The sequence below is a fragment of the Opisthocomus hoazin genome, chromosome 5 (genome assembly GCF_030867145.1).
Source record: "Opisthocomus hoazin isolate bOpiHoa1 chromosome 5, bOpiHoa1.hap1, whole genome shotgun sequence".
In the NCBI taxonomy this organism is placed as follows: domain Eukaryota; kingdom Metazoa; phylum Chordata; class Aves; order Opisthocomiformes; family Opisthocomidae; genus Opisthocomus; species Opisthocomus hoazin.
The window spans coordinates 49,602,086-49,618,931 of NC_134418.1; the positions used below are offsets into that span (position 1 = coordinate 49,602,086).

At 42.0% G+C, this 16,846-nt stretch overlaps 1 protein-coding gene across 6 annotated transcripts in view; it reads right to left on the reverse strand.

Annotated features, from left to right (window-relative positions):
* LIN54 (lin-54 DREAM MuvB core complex component) overlaps nucleotides 1-16,769 on the reverse strand; it is a 42,098-nt gene extending 25,329 nt beyond the window's left edge. For 2 of the 6 annotated variants that reach the window (XM_075421193.1, XM_075421188.1), the window contains exons 1-2: nucleotides 16,462-16,769; nucleotides 10-737 (exon numbers count right to left, since the gene is read on the reverse strand). In XM_075421193.1, the coding sequence (XP_075277308.1) occupies nucleotides 10-737; nucleotides 16,462-16,486 (753 nt within the window). In that variant the 5' untranslated portion in view covers nucleotides 16,487-16,769. Of the gene's footprint in view, nucleotides 1-9; nucleotides 738-1,298; nucleotides 1,354-15,854; nucleotides 15,932-16,461 lie in introns of those variants that run through there. The other 4 variants (XM_075421190.1, XM_075421189.1, XM_075421191.1 and 1 more) reach the window with 4 other exon arrangements.
* Between the last annotated feature and the right edge of the window lie 77 nt (nucleotides 16,770-16,846).

Below are 16,846 nucleotides of genomic sequence, written 5' to 3' on the forward strand. Positions count from 1 at the left end.
TCACTTTACCTGTACTGCTTTTAACTGCTGAGTCTGCAAAACAGAAGGCTGGGCCGCAGTGTTTATCAGCTGACTTCCTTGTGTCAAAGCTGAGACACCAACAACAGGTTTCACTTCCGACCGACCTCCAATAACAACTTTGATCTGTTGGCCTTGTACCTTGGAGTCTCCACCTTGGGCTTGGGACGTGGCCTTCTGCGCCTGCGGGAGCTGGCTGTGGGGTAATGCTAAAACAATAGGTTGGCCAGACTTGCCCAAAGTTGTTACAATTAGCTTTTGCCCGTCTGGTTTAATACTCTGATTGCCTATTTTAATATCAGTGGTCTTGTTCAGAATAATTTGATTGGCTGATATAGTGACAGGTGTCTGAGCACCAAGTTTATGGAGGCCACTTGGAAAGGTAGGCTTTACTACTGCATTCACATCAGTTTTTAGGGTTGTGGTGTTCACTGGCACATCGCCTGAGTGATTGCTAGGTGCAGTAACCGGTTCTGTAGTGATTGTGGTTGTAGTCATAGCTGAGGAGTCACTGGTGGAGCTTATATTCACTATTTCTTCCAGTTCTGTTTCCATGGGAATAGAATCTCCCATCGGCGACGACACGATAACTGCCTCAATGTTGTCATCTTCCACCAGAGTTATACCGGTGTCCATTATTTCCTCAGGAAGCAAGCTGTTGACTTCTGCTGAAACCACCTCCATTTTAGGAGTTGTGGCAGTGATGACCGGAGCAGGTACTGCAATAATATTTTGAGAAGTTATTGGCTTCCAGAAAAACATATTTTCAAAGCTTTATGAATAATATTACCAAAGAAGAAAATATAGCAGAAATTTTTTCAGACTGTGCGTGCACAGGAGGGATATAATGAAAAAAATTATCAAAACATAACACATTAAGCTGAATTTACTTCACTAAGAATTTATATCAAACCTCTTCAACACCATCCACTCAAGTCAAATCAAGGCACTGACTTGCTGTGGATTACCAGTGCACTCCTGACAACACAGTAAAAGTAGTGTTTCCCCACCAAGCTATGGGCACCTTGTTCATAGACTTTTAAGATTACTGAAATATAAAGCAAGAGTTAAACATCTTTAAAAATCCAACAGATGATGACGACTTTCTCATACATGTCAACATTGATTAGCAGGTTATCTTGCCTCAAGAGACTTGTTATCCATAACAGATGTAACAGGGGTTCATTCTTGCCAAATCCTCATTTTGGAAATCTCAGAAAAACAAACAGCTGTCTAGCAATGGACTTTAACAACCCCACAAGCTCAAACAGCCCACCTACCTCAAGACCAAGCCAAAGTCCTGCCCTTTCAAGATGAACAGATGATTCTTCTGTCCTGGTCATGGAAAGAGCAGCTCAGTATTTTTTTCCTTGATACTCAAAAGAAAATATAATGCCCAAATTCATGATTAATTTGAAATGTGTTCTAAACACAAAACAAAGAACACTCCATCTGAAAGAAAGCAGAACTTTAAACTGACTAGTAAGAGTAATCATTTTCTATATGTAAAAAACCTACAGTGAGATTCAAAGCCAAAGTCATTTCCCACTTGAGAAATCTTAAAGACATTGCTGGAAATAGTCACATCTACCATTCCCACTAAAACTGTATCACTGTCAGGGGCTGAAAACAGATCAGCTTAGTAAGGCATTTTCCCCACTTGCTGACCCCATCAGCACTGGACAGGCCAGCACACTGCGTGGGTATGTGCATGCACATTTGAGTACTGATTATAATCTCAAGAGGACAGGATCCTTGCAAATTCAGTTTCCTACTTGCTAGGAAAAGCAGAGCTGAGTTATCTGTACTAAGCGACATTCATAATTAAGGAACTGAGCTGCTAGAAACACTGACCAAATGCTGAGGTGATATTTATTTCTCTGGAGTCACTGTGAATCTATTTTGCACAGCAGCTAACTACAGAATAGCTGCATTTTGCCCACGAGGTAGAAGGATGGGGAAAAAAACCCTGCTATAATATACCTAGTTTCCACTTTGAGCTCAGAAGGCTATGCTGGAGCAGTCCATGACCTTCCTGACTGTGAAGGGTGCCATCCCTGATTCCCCTCGCCTCCAGAGTACAAGCCATATCAAAGTGCCATGATACTCAAGAAGCCCAAGTTGTGAAAGAACTTGTTCAGATGACCTACAGTCAAACACACAGAGCTCACTTACTGGCAGGCATTTAAAAGATACAAAGTTATCTGATGGCACTGCCAGAAATACCTCCTTTGGAAAGCATTTCTTCCAAAGTAATGCCAGTACAGCTTGCAGTGATGCCAGCCCTGGTAACTAGTGCTAGACAAAACAGCTTACTCCTAAGGACATATTAGGAACAGTATCACATTGCTGTCTTCAAGTCAAATTGGTTAACTGCATACGAGATTACACAAAAATAGGAATAGTAAAAGCAGACTGTTTCAGCATATGTTAAGGCCACTAGCTCTCCTCCTGAGCTATGTCACTTTATTGTCTCGTCATCAACCTGCACGGGCTTGTGTCTTACATCTTACAACTTCAAACTATTTTGGACAACACCCTCCTCCCCCCCCATCATACTGGTCTATACTGACAAGCACAAGGGGCTTGCATCCAGAAATCAGACTCCCAGACAACTGCAATCCAAATTATTTATTGCCTCTGTGTTTGAAAAGGAGGGAATCATCTAAATCACATAGTGGAAAAATTACCAGATTCAGTAATGACAAATAATTATAAGTTACTTGCTTTTGGTTTGCACTTGTATGTGTTATTCCCTAAAAGAAAGGTCATTCTTAGTATCTTTTTACAGTATGACCATAAAGTATTTACATATATTTACGTAGTTATACAGTTATTTATATTATTCATTCTTACCATTTGGTTAGGTTAGAAAGCAATAAACTTATTCAATACGTGTATCTATTTGAAAAGATATTTATATTAAAACGCACAGAGTCAAGGTTTTAAACAGCATTCTGACTTCAAACAAACCCACTTGCAAGTCAGAATGCAGAAGGAAAAGAAATACATTATATCAAGTCTGGAATCAGAAACTGAAAACTGACAAGTTAAAAGAAAAGAAACATTACACATGGTTACTGGATTAACAGCTCATAGCCATCACATTGGAAGATTCTACAATTATTAGACCTCATGATTTTACAGTTGGCTTTGATTAACACATTCAGGCTAGTGTCAGCAACAACAGCAATAAAAGAACCACAACACAACCCACTTGTTTGATTTCCTCATTGCTTATTGGATATGACTGAAATAGCTACATGAAATGCGACAATGAAAATCCTGTCCTAGGGATGAGGGGCTGCTGTCGTCAAAGGCAGCTTCAACATCCCAGCAGATTTTACTTCTAGATATCCAGCCAGGATTTCTCAACAGTTCAGCTGTCCATTTTTTTCCTAATGCTTTTATACCAAACACAAGTTTCCATTTTTCCAGCTCCTCTACTAAAGTGATTTCCAACAGTAAAAGCACGCCAGCCTCTTAAGATTCTAACAGCTTCAAGATTTTCAAGATAGGACAGAGAATTATATTAACTATTGAAAAAGACTTGAAAGTTCCTTTCGCTTCAGCCATTATGCTTTGAGTCACTTGATAATGCAAGAGCTGTGTCTACAACCCCCCAAAAAATATGCATGAGTAAGTGTTCTCAAAACCTGAAGAAAAAAACCCACAACAATCTAAATCAAGGAAGTGGATATGCATACTATTGGACCAGATAACTCCACAAGATCAGATTACTAAACAGATAATTTTAGCCTACAAAATAATGGCCATACAACTAAATTAAAAGCTCAAGAAGAAATTCAAATAATGAAGATTTGTTTAGAAAAAGACTGTCCCAGCATAGCTCAGGACACCAGTCAGCCAAATGCATATAAAAAAATTAGGGAGTAAAGCATCTTGTCAGCAAAGTCTTGGACCAACAACTTTGAAAACGATGAGTACTGTTAGGAGGAAGACAGACAAAGCCTATAGATCATGGTATATGAACTGTAACAACTGTGTTACAACATGCTGAATAGCTAACTACAAAATTGGCCAAAACTGACCTAAGAGGATGCGATATCGTATAAGAAGATGACCACTTAGCAACCACTTAGTAATGAAACAGCAAACACCATATCAAGCCAATAAAAAGCAAGCGGACCCCAGACCTTAATATTACCATTGTCCTGATCTGTCGCATGAGGGGTGGGGAACTTAGATTGTAAAGGTATAATTGCTCAGGGATTTCTTTGTTCAGGGTTCCTCTTTGCAGGCACCCAGCTCAAGTTGTAGTGCTATTAATAAAAAGTAATTTTATAAAGGAGTTTATCTTTCACATTACGCAGAAACAAGTAATCAGAATGCAAGCTATAACAATGCCTGTATTTTGCAGTAACTAACTGCATCTTATCAAATCTCCAGAAACGCTCCTATTTCCCCAAGAAAAGAATAGCTAACCTTCCAGTCTGCAAGCATGAGTGGTTCGAAGTGCAACACTTACAGGAGGATGTTACATAATCATCAGCAAGGCTATGTATTGCAATGAAAACTGTTCAGAAATTCAGGTTACTCAGAAATAAGGCTACTGACACCAACTTTACAGGATGTCCTGGGATGGTGCTGCAGGTTAGCAAGGTCATCACAACAAAGCAGTGGACCAAGGGACTCATCACAATTTGTGGCCCCATTAGCAGTCCCCTTCCCCTTCTCAGTACACAGTACAGGTCTGGTGGCATTCAGCCATGGGAAGACTCTAGTACAACTTGATAGGTTTAAGAACATTGGCCAGACCTGCCTTAAGTCACTGGAAATGTTAATTTCAAACTAAATTCTGAAATGTCACTTTCACCAGAAAATAGAGAAATCAAATCAGTAGCAGCTTTTGTATGAGCACCTATCTTGAAATGCAAAAAACCCCACACCAAAATCAAAAGTTTCATAAACGCATGAAGTCCAACATAGCCCCCAACATAGCAGGAATTCTCTTGAGGTCAGTAAAACTGTTGCTGCATGCTAAGCAAATGCTAACTGAAACCAAGTGTCTTTGCCAGATACAGCAGCTTGTAGTTCTTTAAAGCTGCGATAGATGCACATACTTAAGGGTAGCATTATTAAGAGCCAGCAAGGGCAAATACTTTCAGCTTCCCGAGCCAGAAACTGCAAAAACCCTTAAAAAGAAGTATGAAGAACGATGAAACACCACAAAAAATCCCTACCCTTAAGAGGTCACCACTGGGGTGACTGTCCAGGAGACAAATCATATGGACATGTCTAGCATATATGAAACTAGTTACTACATCACCAACCATGAGAAAATGGAAATATGACCATATATTCATTATTACTATTTTCTTCCTGGGGGATGTAACACATGATACAGTTCTGCAACTCCCCAAAAAGCCCAGAAAATCAAAATCCTTGCAGTAAGTGACTTAGAAGAATCTCCACACACCCTTGGTGCCACGAAGGGCAAGTATTTTCTGAAGATCAATGAAGTTGAGAAGACATTATTAGCTTTTAAGAGAATAAAGGCATATGCCTAATAATTTGCAAGGTGGAACAGAGAACACCAATAGTTGCACTATCTCTCTAGGGATTTACTAAGCTGAGTCAGGGGGAATGAGGCTGTAAACTAGGGTCAGATGAATGGCAGAAAAGTCACAGTGGACAACCTAACACGTAATTGTTCACTGCAAGTACAATGAACTCTAAACGCAAATAGGGGAGGGAGATGGGGACAACAACGACAACACACAAAAGAAAACAGCATCACCAGTTAGCAAATACGAAAGGGGTAACATTTGGCATTTCCTTTGTCAAGACAAAAATGTGACAACACCATTACTTCTCTTTCAAATAAAGATGGAGCAGGGGACTGTCAGCAGGCTATGGCTCAGATCTGAGGATTTAAAAACTTCAAAATCTCATAATGAAGTTACATTCATAAAAGCAGCATATTACTCTTAACTAGTAAAGGTTTAAAAACATCATTTATTTCAATCCTAAATCCATTCATTACAACAAAGGCAAGAGCGGAGGAAGTAGGGGAAATACAGAATGGATCTTTGATGATTTACCTGAGAAGCATGAGATGTTGTCAACCACATGCAATCAAAATTTAGGTGCTTCAATGATTTTCAAATTTTTCAGCTTCTATTCATCTGCCCTCTCCAATAGTCGTGATATGTAAACTCCAGAATGCTGCTGAGCTGAAAAAATCTGATTTTTTTGGTCTTAATACTTGGAGATTAAGCAGTTTAAAATTACCAGACCTTGACTAGCTGGAAGCTTCCACAAAAAAGAGATCCAAGTACGATCCAGAACACTGTGGTAGCAATTAATTCACCTGCTCCCACTCCCCTTCCTAATCTTCCAGCTCTTGGGATGGAGGGAAAAAAAGGCCTCTCGCAATTATTCAACCATGGAACAGTTACTGAGCTCTCCATGCTGGTATCATTGACATGTAACACTACAAAATATTGACAAGGACAGTCAAAACACAATGAGCTAAAAAAAGAGAGGAGCAAACAGATGTCCTTTGTAGACGTGCTGTAAAAAAACAACAAACCAACACCTTTTACTTAAGTCTTCAAAAATTCATGTCCTGTTTTCTTCAAAACAGAAATATTTTACCAGCGTATTGATATGAAATGCACTGCCTTCACCACAAAAATGTTTAGATCATACCCAAAGCTTTAGAAACAATGTACACAACATAACCGCATCTTCTTCCTTCACCACAACCTCCATTACAAATATAGCTTAAGACTCAGCTATCCTGTGATCTGTAGCTCTTCATACATCAAAATTCTCACATAGAAGCAATTATAGCATGCTACCACAGAAATTAGAGTACATGCACTGAGTACAAAAGCAATTTTTACAACCAAACTAATGAAGACTTCTGATATAGTATACAACCAAAAATCCCTATAAGTCACAGACAACCTTTCAGGCAAAACGGAAGCTAGAGAGAAAGAGGAAAAAAGCCACAACTAAGTTTCTGATGAAAGCAGCATGTCATACAAATTGTAGATGGTTGAATTACATTACGCATACATAACCAGAATCAGCAAGCTGATCATAAATCTGCTTCTTGAGAAATACTTAGTGCCCTTTAAGGGTCTAATCCTCAATGGTGGTAAATCAGTTTCAGAATGCGGTGATGAGTACAGGAATTACTATTATGTGAACACTGCCCACCAATCTAACAGTGCAATGTTCTGCAGAAGTAAAAGAACATCAATATGTGTTTATTTTTCAAATGACTGGCATGTCCAGGCTAAGAGAGGCAGAAATAAAGACATAATTAGAATAGCCATTTATGCTCTGATTACCAACAAATGCATGCTGTCGACCACAGAAAGACATTCCATACACATCTGTACATCCGCCTTTTCTCTTAAAAAGGAATGCTGAAGGTCACTTTATCCTGGTAAGGTTAGTCTTAAACACTGCTTGTTTAGCACACACCTTACAGCAACTTTCCAGGGAAGAACTGGACATAACATTCATTGCAGCAGTTCAAAGCAGTTCAATTTGCTTTCTGTAACTAGTAACAATATTCTACTTTCAAGCAGAGTTTCACGCAAACTTAAAATAAAATAGAAATCAAAAATCAGGATATTTCCCTTCAACCTTTCCTTGATTTGCATGCCAGTTTCAGTCATTTTCACAACATACAGTAACACAAAAGCTGAAACACAAAACTGCACAGGTGTTCTTATGATCACTAAACACATTCTGAAGGTGTTCACTACTTAAACAATGCAATATTTGGGTTTGTAGATTCCAGGACCTTTACATTTATTGAATTGAAGCACTTCTAACCTTATGTTCTATGCAAACTTTGTGGCAAGACCAAAAGAAATAATCCCTACAATAACTTCAAATTATTATTTTCTGCAATGTTTAGAAGGCCAAAATTAAAGCATTAAGAATCTGAAATTAAAATTCATACATACGTAGCAAACTTAACTTGACTGAACCCCCCCCAACTTAAAAAATGCCAATAATACTTGTCACTAGGCCCAAGAAACACAGTCTTATAAATGTAGCTTGAAATAAAGGTCTTGCTGTCCAAATTCTAGAGGCCTCTTGAATGTGGAGCAACAGAAGAATTCAGAACACACAGCAATATCACATACAAACACTCTTTAAAAATAACATGAAACTGCCATCATAGGCTCGATAGCAAGTTCCCCACAGACTTTTAAGAGGCGCTATCACATTAAGCACCTTTTAAGATTAGGCTTACTGCCAGCAATTTCAGCAAGACTGCATTTTAGCGCAGTATTTATGAGCAAAGGTTCATCACAACAGAACTGTAACCTACCAATTTTATTGAGACTTTGCAAATCAGGAAGCACAATGATTATATGATGTGTTACATGTATACTTCAGCAGTGCTCACCAGTCAGAAGGTACAGTACACAAAGTTCATTCTAACCAAAACAAAAAACATATGCAACAGTTATTTCAGTGTGGTATTTCATTTCCAAAGACATGCTAACACGGCACAGAAAAGCATTTTATCTTAAAAAATTCCTTACATGTCTTACATGATTCTTTTCAAAGTCAGAAGTATGTACAGATGAAAACCAAATAAAATCTAAGACCGTAAACTGCAACGCTTTCAGGGTAGTGCTGTCAAGATTTGGACTGCAGTGAAAGCTCTTATAGCCACTATCGCTTTTTAAGCTTATCCTAGAAATCCAAGTTGGCTTTCTTAATTTTTGGGTCCAATGCAGCATTGAAAGAAAAGCAAAAATAGCTCAAAGTTATATTACAGTGATTCACCAGAAAACATGCTTCTAGCTGCAGATCTCAGCAGCTCTACCAGCCTTAAACATGACAACACTTAACAAGTACAGAATGTATTTACTTGCAGGAGGACTGAGCTGCAGGCAGTGACTTAGTTCAGATGCCTAAAAACACTATTACCCCCTCCCTCCCACTTTAATCTTTAGATAAAGCACCTCCGTATTCCTTTTGGCGAAAACTTATTTAAATAACCGGGATTGTGCAATAGCTGACTGGCTTTTCTGGAATGAGACTCAACATTAAGATTTTGAGTCAAGAGATCAATTCAACAGGAGAAATAGGAATTTCAGTGAAATCTTCATCTCTGCTCCAGACCCATGTGGGCCACTTCAAATGCAAGCTTCTTAGACCTCTGAAGTCTCATTTATCATAACACAAAAGCTTGAAGAGCTTCTGAAACACAAACTGGTAAGTTTCATTAGTTGTACATAAGAAAACCAGCAATTAAGCTTTTGGATAAATATCTCAAAAAAAAAAAAAACCACAAAACACCTTACAGACTGGACTAGTCAGAGAAGCACTGCAGTGACCAGGACCACACATTACCTCTTAGAACTTTTGTCTTCAATATCCTGAAAGCCACACAGATATTTACTGTATCTTACTCTGTCCCTAGAGATGCTTTATTCCAGACAGCATACCAAGGCCACCTGCAAGGAAGAGTTCTCTGCATGCACCCTCCATGCTGCTCAATACATCCTTTTCTTGTCCTTACAGGATACCCTTCCCATTTTGACTACTATGGCAAACATGCTCTACCACCACCTGGACAAGTCACCAATACACTGTCCGAGTTGAAATGGATCCAGAAGGTTCATCTCATTCTCAGAATTAATAAGAGAAGAAACAATTATATGCAAAGCCTTAATTGTGTTTCTCCATGGAAAAAGCTGGTTTCTTTTTTTTAATGTTGCAAGATCACCTCACTCACAGCTTCTCTCTTTACTATATCTAAGACAACTTTGAATACACAAAAGCTTTTGCCAACTGTCAATTTATAATTCGGGGGATTTGAGATTAACAGTGTTGTTATATATGACAGGACACTGAAGCTGACCTGTAGCCTTTTGCAGGTTATCTGCTGTGACTCAGCTGCCCTAGTTGATCGCTACACTGTGTTAAAGAACTAGATACCCATAATGAGCTGTACACAGCTGAATCAGAGGGTGGCTCAGCATCTCAGCAAGTTCCCCCAGAATTCAGCTCAGCACATGCACCCAAACAGCTGTGTCAAACTGCGCAGTCTATCAAAACCAAGAGCAGCAGCAATATAACTTAAAAGTGACTATGGGATGAGTTTGTGCAAAATTGTATAGCACCTGCATTGCAAACGTAACAACTCATGACAACATCATTAAGAATTTTTGTAAAGAATCCAGGGCAACCAACTTGTCAAAGCTTTTTATTCATCCTATGTCTTTTTGATGACATAACACCAAAACTCACCTTCCCATTCCAAGAGAATGAGCTCTTATTTTTTCCAGTCATTCCAGTAGCAATGGTAAAAGTTCACAAGTGGCCACCCTCACTGCCGTTTTCTGCTTCTCTCCTGGGAGAATCCATAGCTCATATACAATTGTTAATTTTTTTCTTCACAGGAAACAGAAGTGACAACCTTTGTTACTATCATTGTAGGTGCTAAATTGACTACAGCCTTATTGATCCCTCTGCTGCGGACAGTTCGCAGCACTGGCGCCAGAAATACTCTCTGCAAGCAGAAAAACCCCACTCTTCATTTAATGTTCCAGACATTAACCCAGCAAACAGAAGAAACTTATTTCAAGAAAAGACTGAATGCACTACATAAAAACACAAGGCTCATAGTTCCCAGAGGTTCCTGACTGCTTTCTAGTGCAAGTGACCTAGAACACCTACCTATGCAAGGCAGAAACAAGCTACAGTTAAGCAAGTGAAGGTCACTTGTTTGCATAAGTTGATTTCAAAGGAAAAAAAAAAATCTTAGAGAAACAAATAATTTTATTGGGTCATTTTATAACCAAAACAAAATAAAGAACATGCTAGTTCACCTCCTTGTTTGCCGTGTTCTCCCATCCCTTTTTGCCAAGTACATACAGGCACACATCAGATAATACAGGCAACTGAAATTCACAGAGATCAATGGCACAAAAAGATAGGAAATGCAGTTCTTCAGAAACACTGGACATGTTTTCTCTCATTTATTAGAAGAGCCTTCTTAGAGGCATATGTATACCCAAGATTCATCCCATAATGCTGCCATATTATCAAATGAAAGACCACAACTACACGTAGGCAATCTTACTGTACTACAATTCCCCCAATTGTCATCCTCCAATTTTGCTACCATTTCAATAATGGGTAGTGGCATTCATTTTATGCATTCCCCATTTTCTTACTGTCTCTTACACTCTATGTTTTGTCTCTACAATTGAAAGGATTGTATTGTCATAAAGCGAAGAATTACAAAATCACTCAGCACTGCATTTTTTCAAGAGAGTCTTGTTTAAGCTTATCAAGCTAGAGATTGCCTCAAAAAATACGTCATGAAACCGAAAAAAAGATTAATCCATTACAAAGCTATAATTAACAAAGGTAAGTGGAAAAATTAATCATCTAAGACTGCAAACTCACCATGTTTGCATATGTAACAGCAGAGTGAAAGCAAATAATTTTAACACAGTAACAAAATATGCACGTTGAACACAGACAAAATAATTTCCATTCCAATTTCCATTCTCTTCAGAAGACAAGATATGGAGGCAGTTTGTCTGCATGCTTCCCAGAAGATCGTGGTTCTAGATTTATCAAATACAATACCGATGACAAACTATAGCAAGGAGAATACCCCAACCTTACACCTTATCAAATCCTGAATACATAACTAGTGTAAGTATCCAGTCTTTTTTCATTGGTTACAAGGAATACTAAGAAAATATCAGGTGTTCTTCACAAATTTAACTGCCTATAGCCACAAAATTCAAAATAATAGTTCCAAGGCAACCATAATTCACTCGACCAATGCACACCATTCCCTTCCCATTGCTCTACATTCAGTTAAGTAAATGCTCTCTACGTGATGCACCATACATAGAACTGTGTGCAGCATATCAGAGGAACAGGCAAGGTACACAAATTAGCAACTCCTATGTGTTTAAAGTAACAATTATCAAGCGATAGACATGAGAGTTTTACACTACACAGTTAAGGTTTTGGGGTCTTTTGTATGGGAAGAAAGAATAAGCTCATATCACCACTGCCATGTTTCTAACAGAGGTGCTAGCTGTTTTCTTTTTAAGAATGGTTGGAGGAAAAAAACCCACACCAATCGCTTGCCCACATACCAGTTATGAGCAGAACCTTCTTCCCTTAGCAAGTTCCAAGTAATTTAAGCTTCCATTATAATTTTAAAAGAAAAGCCAACAGCTAAAAAGCCTTATCTATCAAACTGGTAATTACTTATTAATACAACAAGCACCTGCTACAATTTTTTAGCATCTACTGCAAAAAACATCCCAGCAATATCTTTACTGCACTGTTATTTCAAATAGCATCCTTTGCTACTTTGACCACTGCCTGCACATGATCAGCAGCCTTACTGATACTCCAATTCCCTGTGCATATTAAGCCAGCACTACTTCTAAAGCTCTCTTGTCCTCCTTTGGCATCTGCCTATTTATTCCCACACAAACATTTTCCTTCCTCTAGCAAACACTCATGCAAAGGCAGCCCAGACGAAGGAACTGAGTTTGGTTAAAGCTAGCCATCCAAACCAAACTGTGGGCTGTCACAACCCCGCTTTCTCCACGCTCTTGATGCTGGTGTTCAATTTGGGAAGAAAACCACTCCACAAAGTAGCGATCAAATTCTAGTGGGTCAGTGTGCTGAGATAGCTCGGTTCCACGTCTGTAAGCACCAGAACAACATCAAGGAATTCCACCACAGCCAACAATTCAGCTGGGTCAGGGGGCTGGGGAAACCTGGGAAGATCCCTCCTGCCCCAGCTTGGCATTTATACTCCCTGCACAGGGGGAAGCGGAAGAGTACAACTAACTCTTTCAGTGGTGATAGAACACTAGACTATGTCAAGCCATTTTGTGTTGATCCACTCCAACCTAGAAAAGCCAGGTTAGTTTTAATGCAGATCAGTCTAACTGCAGTCTACCTGTAGCTGCTTAAGTGCTTACAAAGCACAACAGAAGGGGAAACTATGCAAAAGGAAGAAATTGCCAGGGAAGAGAAGAGCCATCTTCCCCACCAGAAAAGCAGAAACAAGTGCTCATGGAACTATAGCAGTGCACAGTCACATCTTCTCCCAGATAAACATAAAGGACAGTAACACTTGGTGAAAAAATTATTGAAAGTAGCAAGTACAAAACTACAAAAGCTTTCAGGAAAGATGTGCCCAGACACTATAATATGAACAATTAACTAGATTTTAAACCAGAAAGCTTTCCCTTGTTTGCAGACTGTGTCTCCTGTTTCATTCAAATATTTGGGGGAGGGAGAAGAGCAGATTAAGCTATACAGGCAGACCTGAGACCACTGTGAATTTTCTGATAAAAATAATATAAAATAACCAAAAGACCCACATAAACTTTTCACAGGAACAACAGATTCACCTAAATAAGTTTCTAAAAACATCCATCTGATAGGCTTCTTGAGTCCATAGCAGAAACTGCTGTCACTTCAAAGGAAGAAGAAAAAACAAGCCAGACCAGAGAGATGGGGATTGGGTACATACCTGGAACTTGTACAACAGATCAGAGCAGAGCCCAAAACTAAGGGCATAACCCTCACGTAAGTACAAACATGTTTGATTGCAGAAGTACAGCTTGTGAAGGGGAACAACACACAAGTTTGAAGAGTTAGGGAGCCACTAATCTACGTCCGGATCTGGAAACCTGAATCTCTTGCATCATGTAGCTATGCACTCCCATCACTGATCAAGGGATTATTCTAGCAGTCTCATTCTTTTCTGTGCAAGAAAAACTTCTATGTTTTCTAATGTTGTCAAGTGAGAAAGCCTAGTTACAGGCTGTAGTGAAAGCTATATGCTGCTTGCCAGTTTTCTAAGCAACTGAAGAAACGGAGCTACTCAAATGCAAGGCCTGAAAAAACATAAGTCTTTGAATCAAGAGTTCAAGAAACATTTTCCACTTCTTATTGGGAGCTCCTGCAGCTAATAATAATAAAAGAAAACAGCCATGAGTTTGTCTCCTAGGTACTTGCTATGAATCCCACCACTGTAGTATACAAATTCTGTAGGACATTAAGATGTGCTTCTAACAGCATGTGAAGTAAGAAAGCACTACCTCCACAGCACAGGAAGGAAACAGAAGCATGAGTAGACTGACCAAATGACAGCTAAGGAAGCATAGTTTGTTGCTGAAGCAGAAATCAAAACACAATCAAAACACCCACAATCTACCTTACTTCCCCCTCCCCCCCATATTTTTCAAACAAGCGTAAGGGAAAAGAATCTAAGGGGCTTTGACTGATTTTCAAAACCTAAAATAAAAGATATCAAGGTACGAGACAACAATGTCTCTAAGGCTGAAATCTGACAGCACTCTTCATCGCCACATTTCAAATTTACCTGTGTTTAGCAGATACTCAACCTGAAATCAGTTAAAGCTTTTTAAAATTCTAGCTGAAGCATTCAGAGCATTCAGTTACAAACTATCTGAGCCTGGGCATCACAGAAGTATAAACAAACCAAACAACAGCAGATAGTTCTTGATACACAAACTGAACAATCAACCTTGCAGAACAAACTTTTGAAACTTACCACATTATGACAAGCATGAAGTACCATTCTAACTCATTAGAGAACCTGAGCTGTATTTTCTAACATACTCTCCAAGCCAGTCTTTAAGTGTGCTTGGCCTACAGAGCAACACAGGCGTGTAGGTTGATACAAGCCCGTACAAGGCATTTAACTGACAGTTATCACTTGCTAACACATATGTAAACTAGATGTCTTGGGAAATAAAAAAAGACAAGTCTACTGTATTTTATTTTACAAAAGGATTCCCCTGACAAAAGAAATATTCTCAGCTGATAACCCGCTATTCTTCTTGCCTCCAATAAGCCAAAAAGCTATTGTGAATAAGCTAACTACACATACAAGGCATTGCCTGTTATTGCCAGCTTTATGTAAACATTGCAAAGAATATTCCAAATTATTTTTCTATATCCAGTATTTTCTACAATAACTGTAATGCATTTCAAGCGACTGTTCAGACAGATGAACCTAATGAAAGATAATTTAGATATCTGTTCTTTCTTCACTTTAAGTCTTAAGACTGAGAGCTTTCTTCCTGTTCACACTATGTTCCAGTGGACAATTTCACACGCTCTCAATGCCACCGTGCTTTCCAGAACCCAAAACCTCCATACCAAATGTTATGGAATTAGTACATGATGCGCTTCAAAGCCAAGGCCACAAATAATTAATAACACGTTCTGACCACCAACATACCTCATAACAAGCAAGAGAGAAACTGGGAGTATCCCAAAAGATGGCCCAGCTAAATTCACTTCGAACTTGACGGCTGTCCACGGCCGCACAGCAGCACACTGAAGGCACATGTACACACTCGCACTCGGGTGAGTTAAGACAGCGTGGAAAAGACACTACACCGCTTCCACCGCACCCCACTCTGCAGGGCAGAGTCCGAGCGAGCATCCCTGCAGACAACAACAGGACGTCCTCACCCCGGAGCAGGTCTGGTAAAGCCCCGGCAGGTGATCAGGGGGCAGCCCGGTCCCCTCCAGCGGCCCATGCCGGCAAGTTTGGCGAGGAGACGGTCCCCGGGCCTAAGGCGGCCGCCACCGCATCCCGCCGCCGCCACAGACAGGGGCCCGTAACCGCCCGGCCCGGAGGGCTCCCCACCGCCCGACGCGGCGCCCCGTGGGCCAGAGGAGCCGGGCCCGGCCGGCCCCAGGCCCAGGAAGGCGGCCGCGACCGTTGGCATCGCGCGACGCCGGCAACGCATTCCCGCCCCCCCCCTCCTCCGATCCCCGCGCGCCACCGGGGCCCTCACCTCATCGGCGGGCGGCCGGGAGCCGCCAGGCTCCGTCAGCGGCCGCCACCGTATTTCGAAAGATCCGCCATTTTCACCCCGTCACCGCCGCCTCCCGCGGCCCGCCCCCGCCGTACCTGCCTCCGCCGCGCCGCCCGGGCGCCTCTCCCGCCCCCACGAGCTGCCCCGCCGCCAAACCCCAAATGCTTCCGGACCGGCAGGACAGGGGGCGGCGGGCGCCCAGCACTGACCCCCTGCCCGAGGAGGAAGCCCCGCCGCTGGCTACCCGGGTCCGTTTTCACCCTACTGCTCCGCTGCAGCTTTAGACGCAGCTGAGCTCAGCGAGCAGCGGCGAAGAGACCCACCGAGCGGGCGTCCCCCGCGGCGGAGGGGCGACAGGGACGGCTGTCCCCGCACACCCGGGGAGGTCGGCGGGGCCGCCCGGGCGCCCGCCCCGCCGCGGGGAGCGCGCCCACCGGGGCCAGGCCTGCGCCTTCCCGGCGGGAGGCGGCTGTCAGCGCTCCGCCGCTCCCTCCCGGGCTCCTCCGCACCCTCCCCGCCAGCAGAGCCGTGCCCGCACCCCTCTTCTTCGTCCTCCCGGGGCCGCTTTCCCGCCCCTCGCACTCACCGGGCGGGCAGGCGCTCTTCCTCATCCGCCGCCGCCGCTAGTGATTCCTCTCTGCCGTTGTCGCCGCACGCTCTCCGCGCCTCGCGCTGCTGCCGGCCCCCTCCCTTCCGCTACCACGCTCGGCGGCTGCGGCGGCGGCTGCGCCCGAGACGAAGCCACCGTGTTTGTTCAAAATCACGCGCCCCGCGCCATTCCCCCGCCGCATCCCATAATACTGCGCCGCGCCGCCCTAGCAACCGTCGGCGCAACGCCCGCCCCGCGCTTCCGGGCCCGCCCCGCCCGCGCCGGGCTACCAGCTTCCGGGTCCGGGCGTGCCACTCGAGGGGAATGGGGCCTTGTCCCGCATTGAGACCGCTGGCACATGCACACACCCACGCGCGATTAT